General features: G+C 71.7%; 2 protein-coding genes across 3 annotated transcripts; one reads left to right on the top strand and one right to left on the bottom strand.

Moving 5' to 3' along the window:
* The first annotated feature begins 7,225 nt into the window (after window positions 1-7,225).
* C1QL4 (complement C1q like 4) lies at window positions 7,226-10,648 on the top strand. The gene is made up of 3 exons (XM_083814569.1): window positions 7,226-7,294; window positions 7,625-8,874; window positions 10,217-10,648. Exons 2-3 carry the CDS (start codon window positions 8,353-8,355, stop codon window positions 10,394-10,396), a joined length of 702 nt encoding a protein of 233 aa, XP_083670695.1. The 5' UTR covers window positions 7,226-7,294; window positions 7,625-8,352; the 3' UTR covers window positions 10,397-10,648.
* Window positions 10,649-13,058: 2,410 nt separating this feature from the next.
* Window positions 13,059-16,811, bottom strand: PRPH (peripherin). 2 transcript variants are annotated; one of them, XM_083814545.1, is made up of 9 exons: window positions 16,296-16,809; window positions 15,238-15,298; window positions 14,965-15,060; window positions 14,717-14,878; window positions 14,507-14,632; window positions 14,206-14,426; window positions 13,753-13,802; window positions 13,520-13,596; window positions 13,064-13,399 (listed from the first exon to the last, which is right to left on the bottom strand). In XM_083814545.1, the coding sequence occupies exons 1-9, from the start codon at window positions 16,664-16,666 to the stop codon at window positions 13,355-13,357; spliced, it is 1,209 nt and encodes a 402-aa protein (XP_083670671.1). In that variant the 5' UTR covers window positions 16,667-16,809; the 3' UTR covers window positions 13,064-13,354. The 2 variants fall into 2 exon arrangements, 1 of the variants encoding a protein (XP_083670671.1); XR_014575832.1 differs by lacking the exon at window positions 13,753-13,802 and having other exon boundaries at window positions 13,059-13,399; window positions 16,296-16,811.
* Between the last annotated feature and the right edge of the window lie 334 nt (window positions 16,812-17,145).

Genomic DNA, 17,145 nt, shown 5'->3' with positions numbered 1-17,145 from the left:
AAAACCCCACGGTGCCCCCCCCCCAACCCCACGGTGCCCCCCCCAGCCCCACGGTGCCCCCCCCAGCCCCACGATGCCCCCCCCTCCAGCCCCTCACCCCCTGAATTCATCCGTGCTCATTCCTGGGGCTGTGCCCCCCACCCACCCAGCGGCTGCCAGCCCCCCTTTGCGGCCCCCCCCCCCCCCCCAGTACGCCCCCCCCCCCCCATTTCTCCTCCGCCGCCGTGTTTGCTCGGCTTAGCCGCTGCCGGCCTCCAATTTGGTCTCATTCATTATTAACGGCCCCCGCCGCTGCGCTGTTGACTCAGTCGCTCCCTGAGCGGGGACTCGGGGTGGGGGGGGGGGCTGGGAGCGGTGACCCCCCTCCTTGTGACCCCCTCTTCGCCTTGCCCCCCCCCCTACACACACACAAGGGTGCACCCCCCGCGCTCAGCGTGGTTCGGGGAGGGGGGGGGGGATGCTGGGCACCCGGCTCCCAGGGGAGCCCCGTGATGCAGGGAGGGGGGCTGAGATGCTGCACCCCCCCCCCTCCCCGCAGCCCCCCACACCCCCCCCTCCCCGGCTTAGCTGCCCATCAGGGCTGACAGCGGCCCCCCCCCTGCGCTGCCCACCCCGCCTGGCTGCCTCCCTGACAGCGGCTCCCAGCGGGGCCAGCCCCACGCTTGGCTGCGCTGCGCCCTGGGGGGGGGGGAGCGGGTTTGGGGGGGGGGGGGAGGGATGCACTGTGGGGGGGGGGGGGCTGCGGGACCAGCCGTGACACCCCCTTTCCTGGCTGCCCCCCCAGTAGCCGTGCACCCCCCCCCACCACCTTCCCCGACGTGCTGCGGCGTGGGATCGATGCTAGTTGGGGGGGGTCCGGGGGGGGGGGGCTCGCCTGCTGGATTGATTTCTTTAAGTATCTGGATTTAAAAATGTCAAATTTGGCTCTCGTGTGCGTGGAGCTGGGCGGTCGATGGGGTTGGGGGGGGTGAGGATGGGCCCCCCCCCCCCCTTTCCGCTGCTGGCATCGGTGTCGTCATCAACCCCCCCCCATCCCCCTTAGGATGGGGAGCTGGGGCCCCACTGGGGCTGGGGGCTCTGGGGGTGTCCCAGCAGCAGGGTGCGGGGTGCCCCCCCCCACGACGCCCGTTTTAGGGTGTGATTGGAGCCATTGATCGGCCCCGGCCACCGGCGTTTAAGGCATCGATTTTCGGAGCCTTCCCGCTAATTGAAGCATTTGTCATTGCCTCGTTTGGGGGGGGGGGGGGGGGGTCCGGCCCGGGGGGGGGGCTGCCCCCCCGTGAGCCAGATCCGGCCGTCCCGAGCGGCACCGGAGGCTCCCGGCCATCCTCTCCGCTCCCCTTGCACGCGCGTGTCCCAGTTCACGTTCACACCCCCTCGCGTGAACACGCGTGTCCCTGCGCCCCTTCACGTCCCCGCGCGCACGCGTGTCCCCGCGCGGATCCCACCCCCCCCACAGCGGCGACCCCCCGCGTTTCCCCTACGCCCCCCGCCGCCGCTCGCCCCGCGCCCAGGGGCGCACGCGTGTGCGTGCACGCGCCCCACGCGCCCCACGCGCCCCACGCGCCCCACGCGCCCCACGCGCCGGCGGAAGGCATCCGGCGCCGGTCCCGAATGTCACGGTGCCTTGTCAGTTTGCCGGTAATTAATGCAAACTCCGGGGCCGGAGTCCCTCCGGACTCGTACATCACTGCCAGCGCCGGGCTGCAGAGCAGCCCCTTTACCTGAGTGCTGTTATTAGGGGAATTTTATATGTATTAGCTGGTGATGCACATTAATACATTAAAAATGTCAGCGGTGGAGGCCGGCTAATTGTCTGATTTAAATGTCTATTTGTCAGCGCGCGGCTCAGGTAGGCATGAGGCGAATCTGCAATGAGCCCCCCCCGGCGCGGGGCATGACACCGGGGATGGGGGCGAGCCCCCCGGCCCGCGACCGCCGAGGGGGCACCGGGGGGTCCCGCGGCGAGCGGGGGGGTAGCGGCGGGGTTTGGGGAGGGGGGCGGCGAGCGGGACCCCGCGGCCCAGCCGCCCGCCTAATTGCCGCCCGGCCGGGATGGATTTCTCCGCCCGACGTCCCCGGAATCCTTAATAAATGCCGCTTGTCCAGAGAATTAATCCGGGGCGGCCCGCAGCCATCCATCTCCGCACGCGCTGCCATGCCGTGATGGACGGCCCCGCTGCCAGCCCGCCGATGACTCAGCCTGGGGGGCCGCGGGGGGGGGGGGGGCCGTGAATTTCCTCCCCCCCCCCTCCTTGCTGGGAGCCCCCGGGCTCCCCAGGGACGTCCCCTCGCTTCGGTGACGGCTGCTGCCGCTCTGCCCCGTCCCCCCCCTCGCTGGGACCCCCCCCCCGGCACCGGCCCACAGAACAGGGGGTGCGGATGAGCCCGGGTGGCTGTCTTGGGGGGGGGGAGAGGGGGGCACGACCCCCACCCTGTCCCCCTGGTGTCACCCCCCCCCTGTCCCCAGCTCACCCCGTCCCGAGCCCAACACGGCCACCAGCCCCACGCCGCTCCGGGGCCGTGCCCCATTAATAACATCCCTGCCGCCTCATCAGCAATTAGCAGCAGATGCTAATGAGCCCGGGGGGGGGGGGAGAGCGGGGGGGGGGGATGCCGGTGTAGAGGATGTGCTGGGGCACGGGGTGCACGTTGGGGACATGGGGGACAGGGCGCATGTTGGGGACAGGGTGCATGTCCATGTCAGGGATGGGTGCACACCGGGGACAGGGTGCAGGGGGGGCCCTGGCCAGGCCTGGAGTACACCGGGGGGGGGACGACACGGTGCCAGGCCCCCCGTGCGGGCAGCGGGTGACACTTCCCTCAACGGCACCACACAACGAGGTGGCCTCGGCCGCTCCTGCTGCCCTGGGGACCTGTTGAGCTGCTCTGTCCCCGCGGTGTCACCGGGCATCCCCTCCGCAGCTCCCCCCCCAGCCGCAGCCCCCCACCCCCCCCCGCTGCTGGTTTATTGTCGCCGTTCAAGGACAATTTTCATCCAATTTAGGCCCGGCCCGGCGGCCCGGCTTTATTGCAAACATGCCCTGGATGGAGCGCGCGGCACCCGGGCGCCTCCAGCCAATCTATATTCATTTGCACAAGGCTCCCTCCCGGCCCCGCGCGGCGGGCGCTGACACGCCAATTTGTCTGCTGGTCCCAGCGCGGCGCCGTAATTGGGAGGGAAGCGCCTCGGCCAAGGCACGGCGAGAGGAACGGGGAACGTCCCCCCGGCCACCGCGCGCTGGGTGTTGGGACCGGCAGCGTGCGCGCCCAGCGGGCCGTGGACCGGGCACAACGACCGTGCGCCACGCACGAAGACCACGCGCCGTGCGCCACGCACAACGACCGTGCACCCATGACCGTGACCGTGCACCACGCACCGCGACCGTGCACCACACAAAACCACCGTGCACCACGGACCCCGCGCAGCCCACGGCGCACCACGGACCGGGCACGCACCAGCCAGCACTGGGGCTTGGGGACCAGGCACGGGGGGCTGGGTGCGACCCCGCAGGGCTGCACGTCGCTGCACGAGCCCACGGGTCCTCAGGAGCCACGGAGGCAGGTGGCGACCGCGTGCTTGCGCCCGCCGGACGATTGCACCAAGGCCCCCGCCCTTGCCAGTGCTGCTGGCCCTGCTCGCGGCCCCGGGGCTGCGGCTTCATGCATTTATTCATGCTCTGCTCCCCGGCACCGCCGCTCCGCCGGCCGCTGCCAGCCCCGGCACTCAGACGGGGGCTCGGCTCCCCGCGGTGTCCCCGCCGCGCTCCCAGCTCTTGTCCCCGGAGCTGCTGGCTCTGCGGTCCAGGACGTGTCCATCACCATCGCCGTCATCCCCCGGTGGCCCCCGGCAGCGTTGTCCCTGATCCGGCCCGGGGACAGCGAGAGCAGCAGGCGGCATCCGTGGGGCAGGGGCCCACCGCCGCTGTGTCCCCGTGCACCGCGAGGGACCCGGGACGTCCCCACCACGGCCGCTGGCACCTGCTGGAGCCGGTGTGGGGCTCAGCACCACTGTGGGACCGGATGGGGCCGAGCTCCCCCCCCAAACCCAGCCACCTCCTGCGGCTGCTGGGAGCTGAGGGCAGGATCCGGCCCTGAGCCCCCCGTTCCCCCCCCCTCGGCTCCTTGCTGCCGCTCTCTCCGGGGCTGACCTTTCTCTCCGCCGCCGCCTCTATTTTTACCATCCGTGTTTGCTCTCCCCTCCCGCCCCTTTCTTGCTGTCGCTGCCAGCTGGTGCTGGGGGCCGCAGCTGCCCCCCCCTGGGGTGCAGCACCAGTTGCCAGCCCCCCCCCCCCAAACCCAGACAGGGCCAGGAGCATCCAGGACCCCCAGTGTCCCCCCGTGTCCCCAGGGCAAGGACCTTTTGGCCAGGCACCCATTCCATGTGAGCCCTCTGGCGCTTGCTAATTAGCGCTCGGGCTTCCCCTCGCAGCCTCGCTAATTAATTCGCTGTTGTTGCTCATTAAGATCAGCCGGCGGAGGGGGTGGCGGGGGCAGAGGCGGTGGGACTCCGGCGTCCCCCGTCCCCGGGGAGCAGCTCGGGCAGCATCGATCGCGCCCGGACCCCGTCCCCGCCGGGGGAGCTGCTCCCCGCCGCTGTAATTTGTTGCACAAACATCGCCGGGCGGTTCAGGATTGCATTGATCCCCCGCATAAAGGGCCCATAAATCCATCCGAGATCCCGGCTGATGGATCGGCGCCCTTTGGAGGGAGCTGGCCAGGCCTGCAAATTTAAAAACCGTCCGGATAAATTACACACGGGCGCTACGGCGGGAGCATCTCCCCGCCAGCATGCGTATGCACGCGTGCACACACGTGTGCACAGGCACGGGGCCTGCTCACACGCGTGCACACGCATAGTGCATGCACTCACACCCATGCACACACACACACACACACGCAGCTTGCATCCCTGCACGCGCACACGGATGCGGAGGGACAGATGCCGACCCCGCAAGGACACGCGTGGCCCCTGCACACCGGAGGGGAACGGAGCCCCCCCCCCCGCCCCCGGCGCGGGGGTGTGGGGCTGCCCCCCCCAAACCTCGCTCCTCTCTCTAATTGCGGCGCAGAGGCAGCGGGGAGCAGCCCCGGCTCCCCGAGCGCGGAGGGCGAGCCTTCGCTTTGCATAAAGGAGCAAATTCAGGCAGGGTTTGAAAAAGAGCAGCCGTAAATCAGCTCCCCCCCCCCGTGCCCCCGCTGCGGAGGCAGCCGGGGGCTGCAGGACGCATCCTGACCCCTGCGCTGTGCCCGCAGCGGGGGGGGCCCAACAATCCCCGGGGTGCAGGGGCTCTGCCCGAGTCCCGGTGGTTGGGAGCCGGCTGCGTGCGCCCCCCCCCCCCCCCTCAGCCACCCCAAAAGCAAGGGGACCCTGAAAATGGGCCAGCGGCCACCTGCCCGTAGGGACCCCGAGTGGGCTGCGTGGGGCTGTGTGACCCTCCCCAAAGCCCCCCCTGCCCCTGCAGCGTGCACGCAGCCGTGCCCCTGAGCCCATGCACGCTCACACCCCGGCACCCGTCTCACGCACACCAAGAAACGCGCACACGCAGCATGGCCCTGGCAAACACGCGCCTGCGCCCTGCACGCGCACACCTTGCACGCGCACCAGTGCAGAGCCAGCCCTGAGCACGCACACGCATGATGCTTGCACACACAGCTGCTCGCACACACGCAGCTCTCTGCACACAAACGCTGCTTGCACACACACTGCGTGCACACACGCTGCTTGCACACATGCAGCCCCACACATGCACACACTGCTTGCACACACACAGAGCTCTGTGCACACGCTGCTTGCACACACACAGCCCCACGCACACACACAGAGCTCTGTGCACACACACGCTCCTTGCACACACACACACAGCCCCACGCACACACAGAGCTCTGTGCACACACACACTGCTTGCACACACACAGCTCGGTGCGTACACACGCTGCTTGCACGCACACAGCCCCACGCACACACACAGAGCTCTGTGCACACACACGCTCCTTGCACACACACACACACAGCCCCACGCACACACAGAGCTCTGTGCACACACACACTGCTTGCACACACACAGCTCGGTGCGTACACACGCTGCTTGCACGCACACAGCCCCACGCACACACACAGAGCTCTGTGCACACACACGCTGCTTGCACACACACAGCCCCACGCACACACACAGAGCTCTGTGCACACACACGCTCCTTGCACACACACACACACAGCCCCACGCACACACAGAGCTCTGTGCACACACGCACTGCTTGCACACACACAGCTCGGTGCGTACACACGCTGCTTGCACGCACACAGCCCCACGCACACACACAGAGCTCTGTGCACACACACGCTGCTTGCACACACACAGCCCCACGCACACACACAGAGCTCTGTGCACACACGCTGTTTGCACACACACAGCCCCACGCACACACACAGAGCTCTGTGCACACACACGCTGCTTGCACACACACAGCCCCACGCACACACAGAGCTCTGTGCACACACACGCTCCTTGCACACACACACACACAGCCCCACGCACACACAGAGCTCTGTGCACACACACACTGCTTGCACACACACAGCTCGGTGCGTACACACGCTGCTTGCACGCACACAGCCCCACGCACACACACAGAGCTCTGTGCACACACACGCTGCTTGCACACACACAGCCCCACGCACACACACAGAGCTCTGTGCACACACGCTGTTTGCACACACACAGCCCCACGCACACACACAGAGCTCTGTGCACACACACGCTGCTTGCACGCACACAGCCCCACGCACACACACAGAGCTCTGTGCACACACATGCTGCTTGCACACACACAGCCCCACGCACACACACAGAGCTCTGTGCACACGCTGCTTGCACACACACAGCTCTGTGCACACACGCTGCTTGCACACACACACACACACACACACAGCCCCACGCACACACACGCTGAGCCCTTTACACACACGCATGCCCCCCCCCCATGCAGCCCCCCCAGCCCTGCGCCAGCACCTCCGCTGCACCCAGTGCACCCCTGCACGCGCACCCCGGCCGCGCACACGCGTGCACACCTGCACCAGCACCTCCCCGCACGCTCACTCTCACCCCCTCCTGCGCCCCCCGGGCACCCTCCCCCCTGCACACTCCCCCCCCCTCCTCGCTCAGGTCCCCCCCCCCGCCCCCGCCCCCGCCGTGCCCGGTGCCGTCGAGCGGGGCGGGCGGAGCGGGGCTGCGGGCGCGGCGCGGCGCGGGCGGCGGTCCCGGCACGTGGCTCCCGGCGCCGCGGGCGGCAGGTACCGGCGGGCACCGGCGGGGGGGGGGACGACCACCGGGAACCGGGAGGGGGGACACCGGGAGGCGCGACCCCGGGCCCGGTTGGGGCGGCCCCGACAGCCCCGGCCCCGCCGGAACCGCCCCGGGCGGCGCTGGCCGGTCCCGCCGCCGCCGCCGGTGCGCACCGGGGAGAGCGGGGCAGCGGGGGGCGCTCCCGGGGGGGGGGCTCCCGGGGGGGGGGGGTCCCGGGGGAGGGGGTCCCGCTCCCGGGCAACTTGGCGAGAAGTTGCCCCGCGCGGCGCGGCGGCGGCTCCATCCCGGCTCCATCCCGGCTCCGGTTACATCACCAGCTCCAGCACCGGCTCCGGTCCTGGTTGCATCATCGGCTCCGGTCCCGGCTCCGACACCGGCTCCGGTCCTGGTTGCAGCAGGAGCTCCGCTCCCGGCTCCAGCCCCGGCTCCGCTCCCGGCTCCAGCCCCGTCCCGACTCCCGGCTCCGCTCCCGGCTCCGTCGGTGGCTCCGCTCCCGGTTCCATCCTCGGCTCCGCTCTCGTCCCCTTCACCGCCTGAAGTCCCGGCTCCACCCGCGGCTCTGCTCCCGGCTCCGGTCTCGGCTCCGGTGCCAGCCCCGACTCCATCACCAGCGCCGGTCCCTGCCCCAGCTGCGTCCCCGCTCCCGGTCCTATTCTCGGTCCCAGCCCCGTTCCCGTCCCCATTCCCATTCCCGTCCCCAGCCCCGTTCCCATCCCCATTCCTGTTCCTGTCCCCAGCCCCGTTCCTGTCCCCAGCCCCGCTGCCATCCCCATCACTGTCCCCAGCCCTATTCCCGCTGCTCTCCCCAGCCCTGTCCCCATCCCTGCCGCCGGCTCCATCCCCATCCCCACCGCTGTCCCCGTCCCTCCCCATCCCCTCTCCCAGCCCGGTCCCCGCCGGGGCGTGAGGCTCAGCGGGCGGCGGGGCGCCGTCCGCCCCCCCCGGCACCACCATCGCTCCCAAGGGCGACGAGGACCTTCTGGCGCTGGCCGCCTCCCGGCTGAGCCGCAGGAAGCGGGTGGCCGGGGCGGCCGTCGGCGTGGCCATGGTGCTGGTGCTGCTGGTGGCCATCCCGCTGCTGGTGCACAGCTCCAAGGCGGCCGCGCACTACGAGATGCTGGGCAGCTGCCGCATGGTCTGCGACCCCTACCCCGGCCCCGAGCTGCCCCCCGCCTCCCCGCCACCCTTCCTGCCGGGGGCCAAGGGTGAGCCGGGGCGCAAGGGCCGTGCCGGCGTACGGGGCCCCCCCGGGCCACCGGGGCCACGGGGACCGCCAGGCGAGCCGGGCCGGCCAGGGCCACCGGGACCGCCGGGTCCGGGACCGGGGGGGTACATCCCCTCCTTCTACAGCCCCAAGATCGCCTTCTACGCCGGGCTGCGGAAGCCCCACGAGGGCTACGAGGTGCTGCGCTTCGACGACGTGGTGACCAACGTGGGCAACTACTACGAGCCATCGAGCGGGAAGTTCACCTGCCCCCTGCCCGGCATCTACTTCTTCACCTACCACGTCCTCATGCGCGGCGGCGACGGCACCAGCATGTGGGCCGACCTCATGAAGAATGGGCAGGTACGGGCCGGGACCCCCAGGCAGCTCCCCCCCGTACCCCGCTCGCCCCCGGCCGGCCCCTTGCCCCGTTCCAGCCCGGCTCCTCCAGCCCCACTGCTCCGTGCCTTCCCCCGCCCGGCCCCTCCAGCCCCGTTCCCGCTGCCGGCTCCCCCAGCCCCGCTCTCCCTGCCTGCTCTCCTCGCTTCTCCATCCCGGTTCCCCTGTCTCGGTTTTCCCATCTTGTTTCGGTTCCCATCCCAGTTCTCCCTTTCTGGTTTCCCCTCACCCTGGTTCCTCCACCCCATTCCCCCACCCTGGCTCCCCCCTGCCCCCCACCCCCAGTTCCCACCGTCCCAGTTCCCGCGTTCCATTGCCCCCATCCAAGCCCTCCACCCCGATTCCCCGCGCCGATTCCTGTCCCCGTTCCCTCTTCCCCATTCCCCCACACCCATCTCCACCCATCCCATTCCCCCGATCCCATCCCTCTTCCCCTGCATCCCTTTTCCCTGCACCCGTGGAGCCACCCCGGGGTGCAGCGCAGCGCCCGCAGCCCCACACCCGTCCCCACCACCCACCTCCGAGGCACGAACCCCCCCGTCCCCCGTCCCCGGTACTCCCACCGTGGGGAAGGGGATTTATGCTCCCCCAGGACTGGGGGGCTCGGAGCTGGCAGGGAGCGGGGTCTGCCTGCAGCCGGGGGGACCGGGCTGTGCCCCCCCAGCCAGGACGGATGCCCCTGGATGCCTGGCCAGCGCTGGGGGGGCACCGGTTGTGCCCCCTCGCCTGGTCCCTTTGTTCACAGAGGCGCAGCCCGGCTGGCAGCTCCCTTCCCCGCCTCGCCCCGGACGTTTTCCATTTATTGTGGGATAAACGAGCATCGATCTGCTGCGGTCGATGCCAGCCCCGCCGCCCCCCTGGGAGCTGCCTCCTTTCCCCGGGTGCCCCCAAAACCCTCGGGGGGGGGGGGGGAAGAGGAACACGGGGCAGGGGACAGCCACTGGCTCCCGGGGGCACCGGGGCTCTCTGGCCCCCTTAGGGACCAGGCAGGATGTGAGACCCAGCCCCAACAGCGGGGCCGTCCCATCCCGGGGGGACCCTGGGTTGTGGGGGGGGGGGGGGCTTTGTCCCTGCCACCTCCTGTCACCACAGCAGCTGCTGGGGGGCTGGGGGTGTGTGGGGGGGCGATGCTGGGGTCCCTCACCCGGTTCTGCCGCAGATGGGCGGCACGACCTTGAGTGGCGACAGACGGGGGGGGCTCGAGCGGGCTTGGGGGGGGCGCGGAGCAGCTCAGCACCCTGTTCCTGATCTCCCCCCCTGGGGGACCTCCTTATACTGGGGGGGGGGGTGTGTGCTGCACCCCCAGGTGCGGGCCAGCGCCATCGCGCAGGACGCGGACCAGAACTACGACTACGCCAGCAACAGCGTCATCCTGCACCTGGACGTGGGCGACGAGGTCTGCGTCAAGCTGGACGGCGGCAAGGTGCACGGCGGCAACACCAACAAGTACAGCACCTTCTCGGGCTTCATCATCTACCCTGACTGAGCCCCGCGGGGACGGGGCGCCGGGGGGGGGGGGGGCCACCTCCTGCTGCACGGCCCCCACCGGTCTGTCTGCCCCCCCGCGACAGCCCCGGGGCGATGGGACACCCGTAAGGACCCCCCCGTGCGCGCACACACACCCCCCCACGCTCGCTGCCCCGCACTCACACGCACCACGTGCACAAACACCTCGCAGCCCCCCCCCGCGCCCCCGCCCCACGCACACCCGCGTGCACGCAGCAGCCCCCCCACGCGTAAATGCCCCTTGAGCACACCCCCAAAATCCCGTGACCCCCCCCCCCCCCATTGTGTTCCACGCACCCCCGCATGCCAGCACCCCCAAGGACACTGGGGGGGGCCGGCGCTCTCCCGTCCCCCCCCCCCCCCCAGAGCCCCCCAACCCCAAACCCCGCGGCTGATTGCTGGGCTCGCGTTCCCCCAATAAACCACGCTGGGTTTGGAGACGTGGCCGCTGCCTCCTGGGGACAGCGTGGGGGGGGGCACTGGGGACTGACAGGGGGGGGCAGTGACCCCCCCCCCGATCGGTGCTGACCCCATCTGCCTGTCACCACCGTGCTGGTAACAAACTTGGGGCTGCTGGTGAGGCCGATAATGGGCACCTTTTGGCCACGCTGGCTGGCCCCGGGGATGGGAAGGGCCCCCCCCGGCTGGCCCTGGGGATGGGAAGGGCCCCCCCCTTCACCATGCACGCTTTTTTGGGGGGAGCACACTGGGGCCACCTCGTGCCCTGGCAGCATTTTGGGTGCCCAGAATGGCAGGAGGCAGCCCCAAGATGCCCCCCCCCCAAACCTGGGCCTCCCCAGAGCCTCCTCCCCAGCGCGGGCACTGCATGGCCATCGGGGGGGGGGGGGAGAAGCGTGGCCCTGCCTGGTGGGGGGCAGCACCCAGGGCCCCCATGGCGGCAGCAGCAGGGCAGGGGCTCCCAGCACCCACAGAGACCCCGCGGCAACGTGCAGCACAAAAGAGTTTATTAGCAGCACGATGGTGCCCACGGGGGCAGCCCCCAGCCCCGGGGGGGTGGACGTGGTCACAGCTGCCCCGGGTGCTTGCAGGGGCCCTGGTGCGGGGACACTGGGACCAGGCCGTGCTGGGCCACACGACCCCAAAGGTTCCTGAGCACCTCCGTCACGCCAGGAAGGTCCTGCAAATCCTGCCACAGCAGCTGCAGCAGCAGGGTCACACGCTGCGGGGGGAAAGCCTGAGTGCACAGCTCTGCGTGGGACACCCCCGGAATGGGGGGACGACACCCCCCGGAATGGGGGGACGACACCCCCCGGAATGGGGGGACGACACCTGGGTGCCCCCGGCCTCCCTGCCCCACGCAGTGCCCTCCAGTCTGAACCCCGGGGTCCCCTCCACCTCCCCAGGGAATGTCCCCCTGCCCCGCCGCTCTGACCCCAGGTCTCCCTCCCCTCACCCAGGCTCTGTCCATCTCCCCCCCCCCCGGCACCGGACTTTCCCCTGCCCCCCCCCAAGTCCTCCCCACCTGAGCCTTGGGCAGAGCCAGCACCTTGGGGTCCTCGTCCCCCCCCAAAGAGCTGGTGGGGGGGGGTCCCCACAGTCAGGCTCCCTCTGCCCCAGGGTGCCCCCCACCTCCACAGTGACCCCCCCCCCCACCGGCCCCTCAGGGTCCTGCTGGCCCTCATCCTCCCTGAAGAGCTGCACCACCATGTTCTCCTGCCTGGAGAACCTCTCTTCTTGCCCCCCACCCCCCCGGCTTGTCACCCCCCCGGTGGGCGCCCCGCATGCGGCTGCGGGGGGTGAGGCGCGGCGTGCGGAAGAAGCGCTCTTTGGACGCCCCAGGGCGAGACAGCCGGGGGGGGGGGGATTTTGGGGTGTGGGGGGGGCAGCACTGGCACCTGCCCCTTCACCCCCCCCCCCCCATACAAACCATGGGGACGGGCACACGGCGAGCCAAGCCGACGTTGGAGGGTCCAGATGCTCCGGGGGGGTCAGCGCCTGCAGGCGGGGGGGGTCCTGAGCACCAGTACAGCCCCCCCCCAGTGCAGGGCGGCAGCGTGGGGGGCACAGGGGGCGTACCTGGGGTGCTGCTTTTTATTCGGGGGGGGGGGTCTGGGAGCATGGACGCGCTCTCCTGGGTAAGGAGGGAACCTGGCGGTGCAGCTCGGGCGCCCCCCCGCGGCTTGTGGGGGCCCGTGCGCCCCCCGGGCAGCTCCTGCGGTGCCCCTGGCCGAGGAGGGGACCTCGGCCCCGGCAGGGGCTGCCCCCCGTGCCCCCCCCCCGCCCCGCTCAGCTGCTCACCGGGCAGGACAGGGGCCAGCGCGGCCGGAGGGGGGGCGGGGGGGTGTCACAGTTATGGGGTGGGGAGGGGCACAGAAACGGGGGGGGGGGGGCACCCAAACACCGGGGTCCTGCCTGCGGGGGGGGGGGGCACCCACCTGCCTTCACCGCTCCGTGCGTTTGTTGAGGGGGGGGGGGAAACGGGGGCGTCCCGGGGGGCTGCAGGGCCCGGCTGTCCTCGCCGCCGGGGGGGGGCACGTGAAGCCATGGGGGAAGAGGCCCCGGTCCCGGTCCCCGTCCCGGTCCCCGTCCCGGTCCCGACCCCCGGTACCGCCACCGACAGCGCCGCCTCCGAGCTCCAGCCTTTATTTGCCGCTCAAGCGCGAACGGGGACGACGGGGGGGGGGGGCAGCACCAGGCCCCCCCCCCCAGGGCCACCCCGTCCCCAGCCCACCCCCGGGGGGGGCAGCACCGGGGCGGGGCGGGGGGGGGGCCGCGCTCGGTACAACGGAAAATCCGCCCGCGGCGGCGGCACGGGGAGAACCAAAGGGCGATAACCAGCGATAAATAGGGGGGGGCACGGGGGGGCGGCCCCGCTGCCCGGCCACGAGCAGGGAGTCCCGGGGGGTCCGCCCCGGCCTCCGTCGGTGGGGGTAGCACCGGGCGGGCAGCACCGGGGGGGCACCGGGAGCCCCCCCCCTCACTTGGGCTCCGCTCGCTCCTTGTGCGACTCCGTTACCACCTGCTGCGGGGGGAGAAGGCGGGGGTCAGCCCCTTGGGGGTCAGCCCTACAGCGGGGGGGGGTCAGCCCCGCACCGGGGGGGTCAGCCCCGCACCGGGGGGGGGTCAGCCCCCCGTTGCTTACCTGCCCATCCCTCGTCTCGATGGTTTTGATGAGCAGCATCCTCCGCACGGGGCTCGGCACCGGCTCCAGCTCAAGCACTGGGGCAGGGAGAAGCCGTCAGCCCCCCACCGGGACCTCGGGGTGCAGGCGTGGGGGCAGCACGGCCCCAAAGGATGCAGCTGCACCTTCCGGGGGTCCCCGTCCCCCCCGTGCCCCCAAATCTGGGCTCCCCCCTCAACCCGGCCAGCCCTCACCTGAGCTTCTGGTGCTGAAGGAGGCAGCGGGGTGCGGGGGGAAGGTGGCCCTGGGGAGGGAGAGGGCGGTGAGGGGAGGGCGGGGGGGGTCCCGGTGACCCTGGCCCATGCTGAGCCCTCGGCCGCGGGAGGAGCTCGGGGCTGGCGGCAGCAGCAGGGCCAGGGCAGCTCCCCTGCCTGGCCTTGTTTTCTGTGTGTGCAGCGAGAAATTCTCAGGGGAACTTCTCCGAGCGTGGGAGCGATGCGCGGAGCTGTGGTTTGCGGTTAAATTCCATGACAAGGGGGTGACTGGGATGGGGGGGGGGTTGCCCCTGTTCTATGGCTGGGGTCTGCACGGCTGCACCCCGTAGCGCTCCCAGCGCCGACAGGGACGCGAGGCCACGGGTGCTGCTCCCTCCCTCGTGTCCCAGCCCGAGTGCCGCCTTCCCCAGCGGGACCACCACGGCGCCTCACCGGCTCTCCTCGCCCTCCAGCAGCTTGCGGTACGTGGCGATCTCGATGTCCAGGGCCATCTTGATGTTGAGCAGGTCCTGGTACTCGCGCAGGTGCCGCGCCATCTCCTCCTTCATGTGCTGGATCTCCTGCTCCAGCCGCCCCACCACGTCCTGGTAGCTCCCGATCTCCACCCCGAACTCGTCCTCCATCTCCCGCATCTGCCGCTGCAGCGCCTCGTTCTGCGGGGAGGGGGGAGAAGGGGCGGCAGGGGGCTGCGGCTGGTCCCTGCGTGTCCCCCCCCGTGTCCCCCGGTGCTCACCATGCCCTTCAGCCCGTCCACCTCGCAGGTGAGGCTCTGGATCTGCCGCCGGGACTCGTTCATCTCCTGCCTCGCCAGCCGCAGCGCCTCGTGGTTGCGGTTGGCCGCGTCCGAGAGATCGGCGAACTGCGGGGACCGGGGCGGGGGTGTCAGGGCTGCGGGGGCATCCTGCCCCCCTCCCCGTGCCCCCCCCCGCATGTCCCCGGGTACCTTCGACTTGTACCACTCCTCGGCTTCCTGCAGGTTCTTCACGGCGATGCTCTCGTACTGGGTGCGGATGTCGCGCAGCGCGGCCGTCAGGTCCGGCTGGCGGAGCTCCACCTGCACCTCCGCCTGCTGGCTCTGCGCGCTCACCTCCAGGTCCCGCAGCTCCTGCGGCACCACAGCGCGCGGGCGGTCACGCCGCCGTCCCCCGTCCCACCCCCCCCCCCTCGCCGCCCCACAGCCCCGGCCCCCACCTCCTCGTGCAGCTTCTTCAGGAAACCAATCTCATCCATCAGCAGCTCAATTTTGCGCTCCAGCTCCAGGCGGGACAGCGTGGCGTCATCCACGTCCTGCGGGGAGAAAACCGTGCTGAGCCGTGGGGAATGTGGAGGGAACGGGACCCCCGGGACCCCCACTGTGTCCCCCCCGCCCCGGAGCAGGGAGCGCCCGGTGTGTCACCAAGACTTAGCACGGCGGCACGGGCACCGTGCGGGGTGTGCGGGGGACTGGGACCCCCACCCGCTCACCTTGCGGAACAGCACGAGGCTCTTCTCCGCATCCTCCCGCTTCTGCATCTCGTCCTCCAGCCTGGGGGGCAGCAGTGGTGAGAAGGAAGGAGGGGGACGGGGTGCAGACCCCCCACCCTGAGCCTGCCACTGCCTGGGTCCCCCTGCACAGCGCAGGGGATAGGGGAGGAGGACCAAGAGGGGCCCCACAAGCCTGAGGTCCCCCCTCGCACCCCCCAGCTGCAGGCAGGCCCAGCCCCTCCTGCAGAACCCGCAGGTCCCTGGGGTCCCCCACCCCGGTCCCCATCGCAGGGCCTTGGGCAGGGCCCCGACCCCATTGCAGCCCCATGGGGTCCCTCACTGGGACCTGCTCCTCCCCGGGGGTCCCAGCTCCACCTCTGGCCCCATCTCCTCCCGGTGCTCGTCCCAGTCTGCTCCCAGTGCGTCCCCTCCTGCAAGGTGGGGACTCTGCACCCTGCCCTGGGCCCCACCCTTCCGCAGTCCCTTGTCCCCCCCCAGCCCCCCCGTGCCTCCCCACAGCTTTCCCCAGTGCACACCGGCTGCATCCCCTGCCCCCCCCCCAAAAGACCCCCGGTTCCTCCCAGGGCATCCTGCTGCACGCCCCGGTCCCCTCCCCAGCAGCGCCCCCCGTCCCCATCCCCACTTCACGCCCGGGGCATCTCCATCACCCCCATCCCGCTGCCTTCTCCAGCGCGTCCCTGTGCCCACCCCAATGCTCTCGGGGGCACCCCCCCGCTCCCCATCCCGGCGCACGTCCCCTGTCACCGGGACACTCCCGGCCCCTTCCCAGCGCATCCCGGTTCACGCCCCGGTCCCCACCCCCGGCGCATCCCCCCTCAGCCCCGGGTCCCCCTCCCGGTTCACCCATCAGTCCCCACCCCGGTTCACGCCCCGGTCCTTCCCCCGGAGCATCCCCCCTCAGCCCCGGGTCCCCACCCCGGTCCCCACCCCGGCGCATCCCCCCTCACCCCCCGCTCCCCACCGCCGCCCCTCCCGGGCCGTTCCCCGGTCCTTTTCCCCCCCCAACCCCCCTCCCCGGTGCCGGGCCCGCCGCCCACCGCTGCCGCAGCCCCCGCAGCTCGGCGGCCAGCCCGTCGCGCTCGGCCTGGAGGCGATCGCGGTCGCGGCCGAGGCGCTGCAGCCGCTCCCGCAGCCCCCGGAGCTCGCCCTGCACCAGCCCCGCGGCTCGGGGGGCGGCGGCGGCGTTGGCGCGGCCCAGGGCGGAGCGCAGGGCCCCGTTCTGCCGCTCCAGCGCCCGCACCCGCTCCAGGAAAGCCGCGAAGCGATCGTTGAGCGCCGCCAGCTCCGCCCGCTCCGCTCCCCGAGCCGCCGCCGCCTCCGCCAAGCGCCCGGGAGCGGCGGAAACCGGGGCCGGCGGAGCCCCGGGGAAGCGGCGGGGCGCGGGGGGGGCGCGGCCGCCGCGGTCCATGGCGGCAGCGGGGAGGAGGCGGCGGCGGTGCCAGGCTCCGGTCGTTTATAGCGGGAGGCTGCTCCGCCCCGCCGGGGGGCTCCGGTAGCGAGAGGACGGGTCTGCGGGCGGGGGGAGCGCGGCCCGCCCCCGCCTCGGGCTGCAGGGAGAGCCCCGGGGGCGCGGGGAACGACGGCACCGAGGGGGGGCGCGGGGGGGAGGCGCGCGGGGAGCGGGGCCGGGAGCACCGGGGTGCTGGGGCTGCCCCCGCCGGGGTGCAGGGAAGGGGCCGGGGGATGCACGGGCAGGAATCGCGGGGGGGGCCCCCAACATAGTGCGGGGTGGGGCCGGGGGGGGCACAGCTCCCCCCCCCCCCCGTGGGGCTGCAGAGGGAGCCCCATTCAGGCTTCTGCAAGGCTCTGCAGAGCCCCCCCCCCCCCAGCTGGGTGCCCCCTGCCCAGAGCGCTGCAGGCCCTGTCCCAACAGCCAAGGGAGGGGGC

Source organism: Anser anser (assembly GCF_964211835.1).
Source record: "Anser anser genome assembly, chromosome: 30".
Classification (NCBI taxonomy): Eukaryota; Metazoa; Chordata; class Aves; order Anseriformes; family Anatidae; genus Anser; species Anser anser.
The sequence above is the reverse complement of the archived record's forward strand: the minus strand, read 5'-3'. Positions and strand labels throughout refer to the sequence as shown.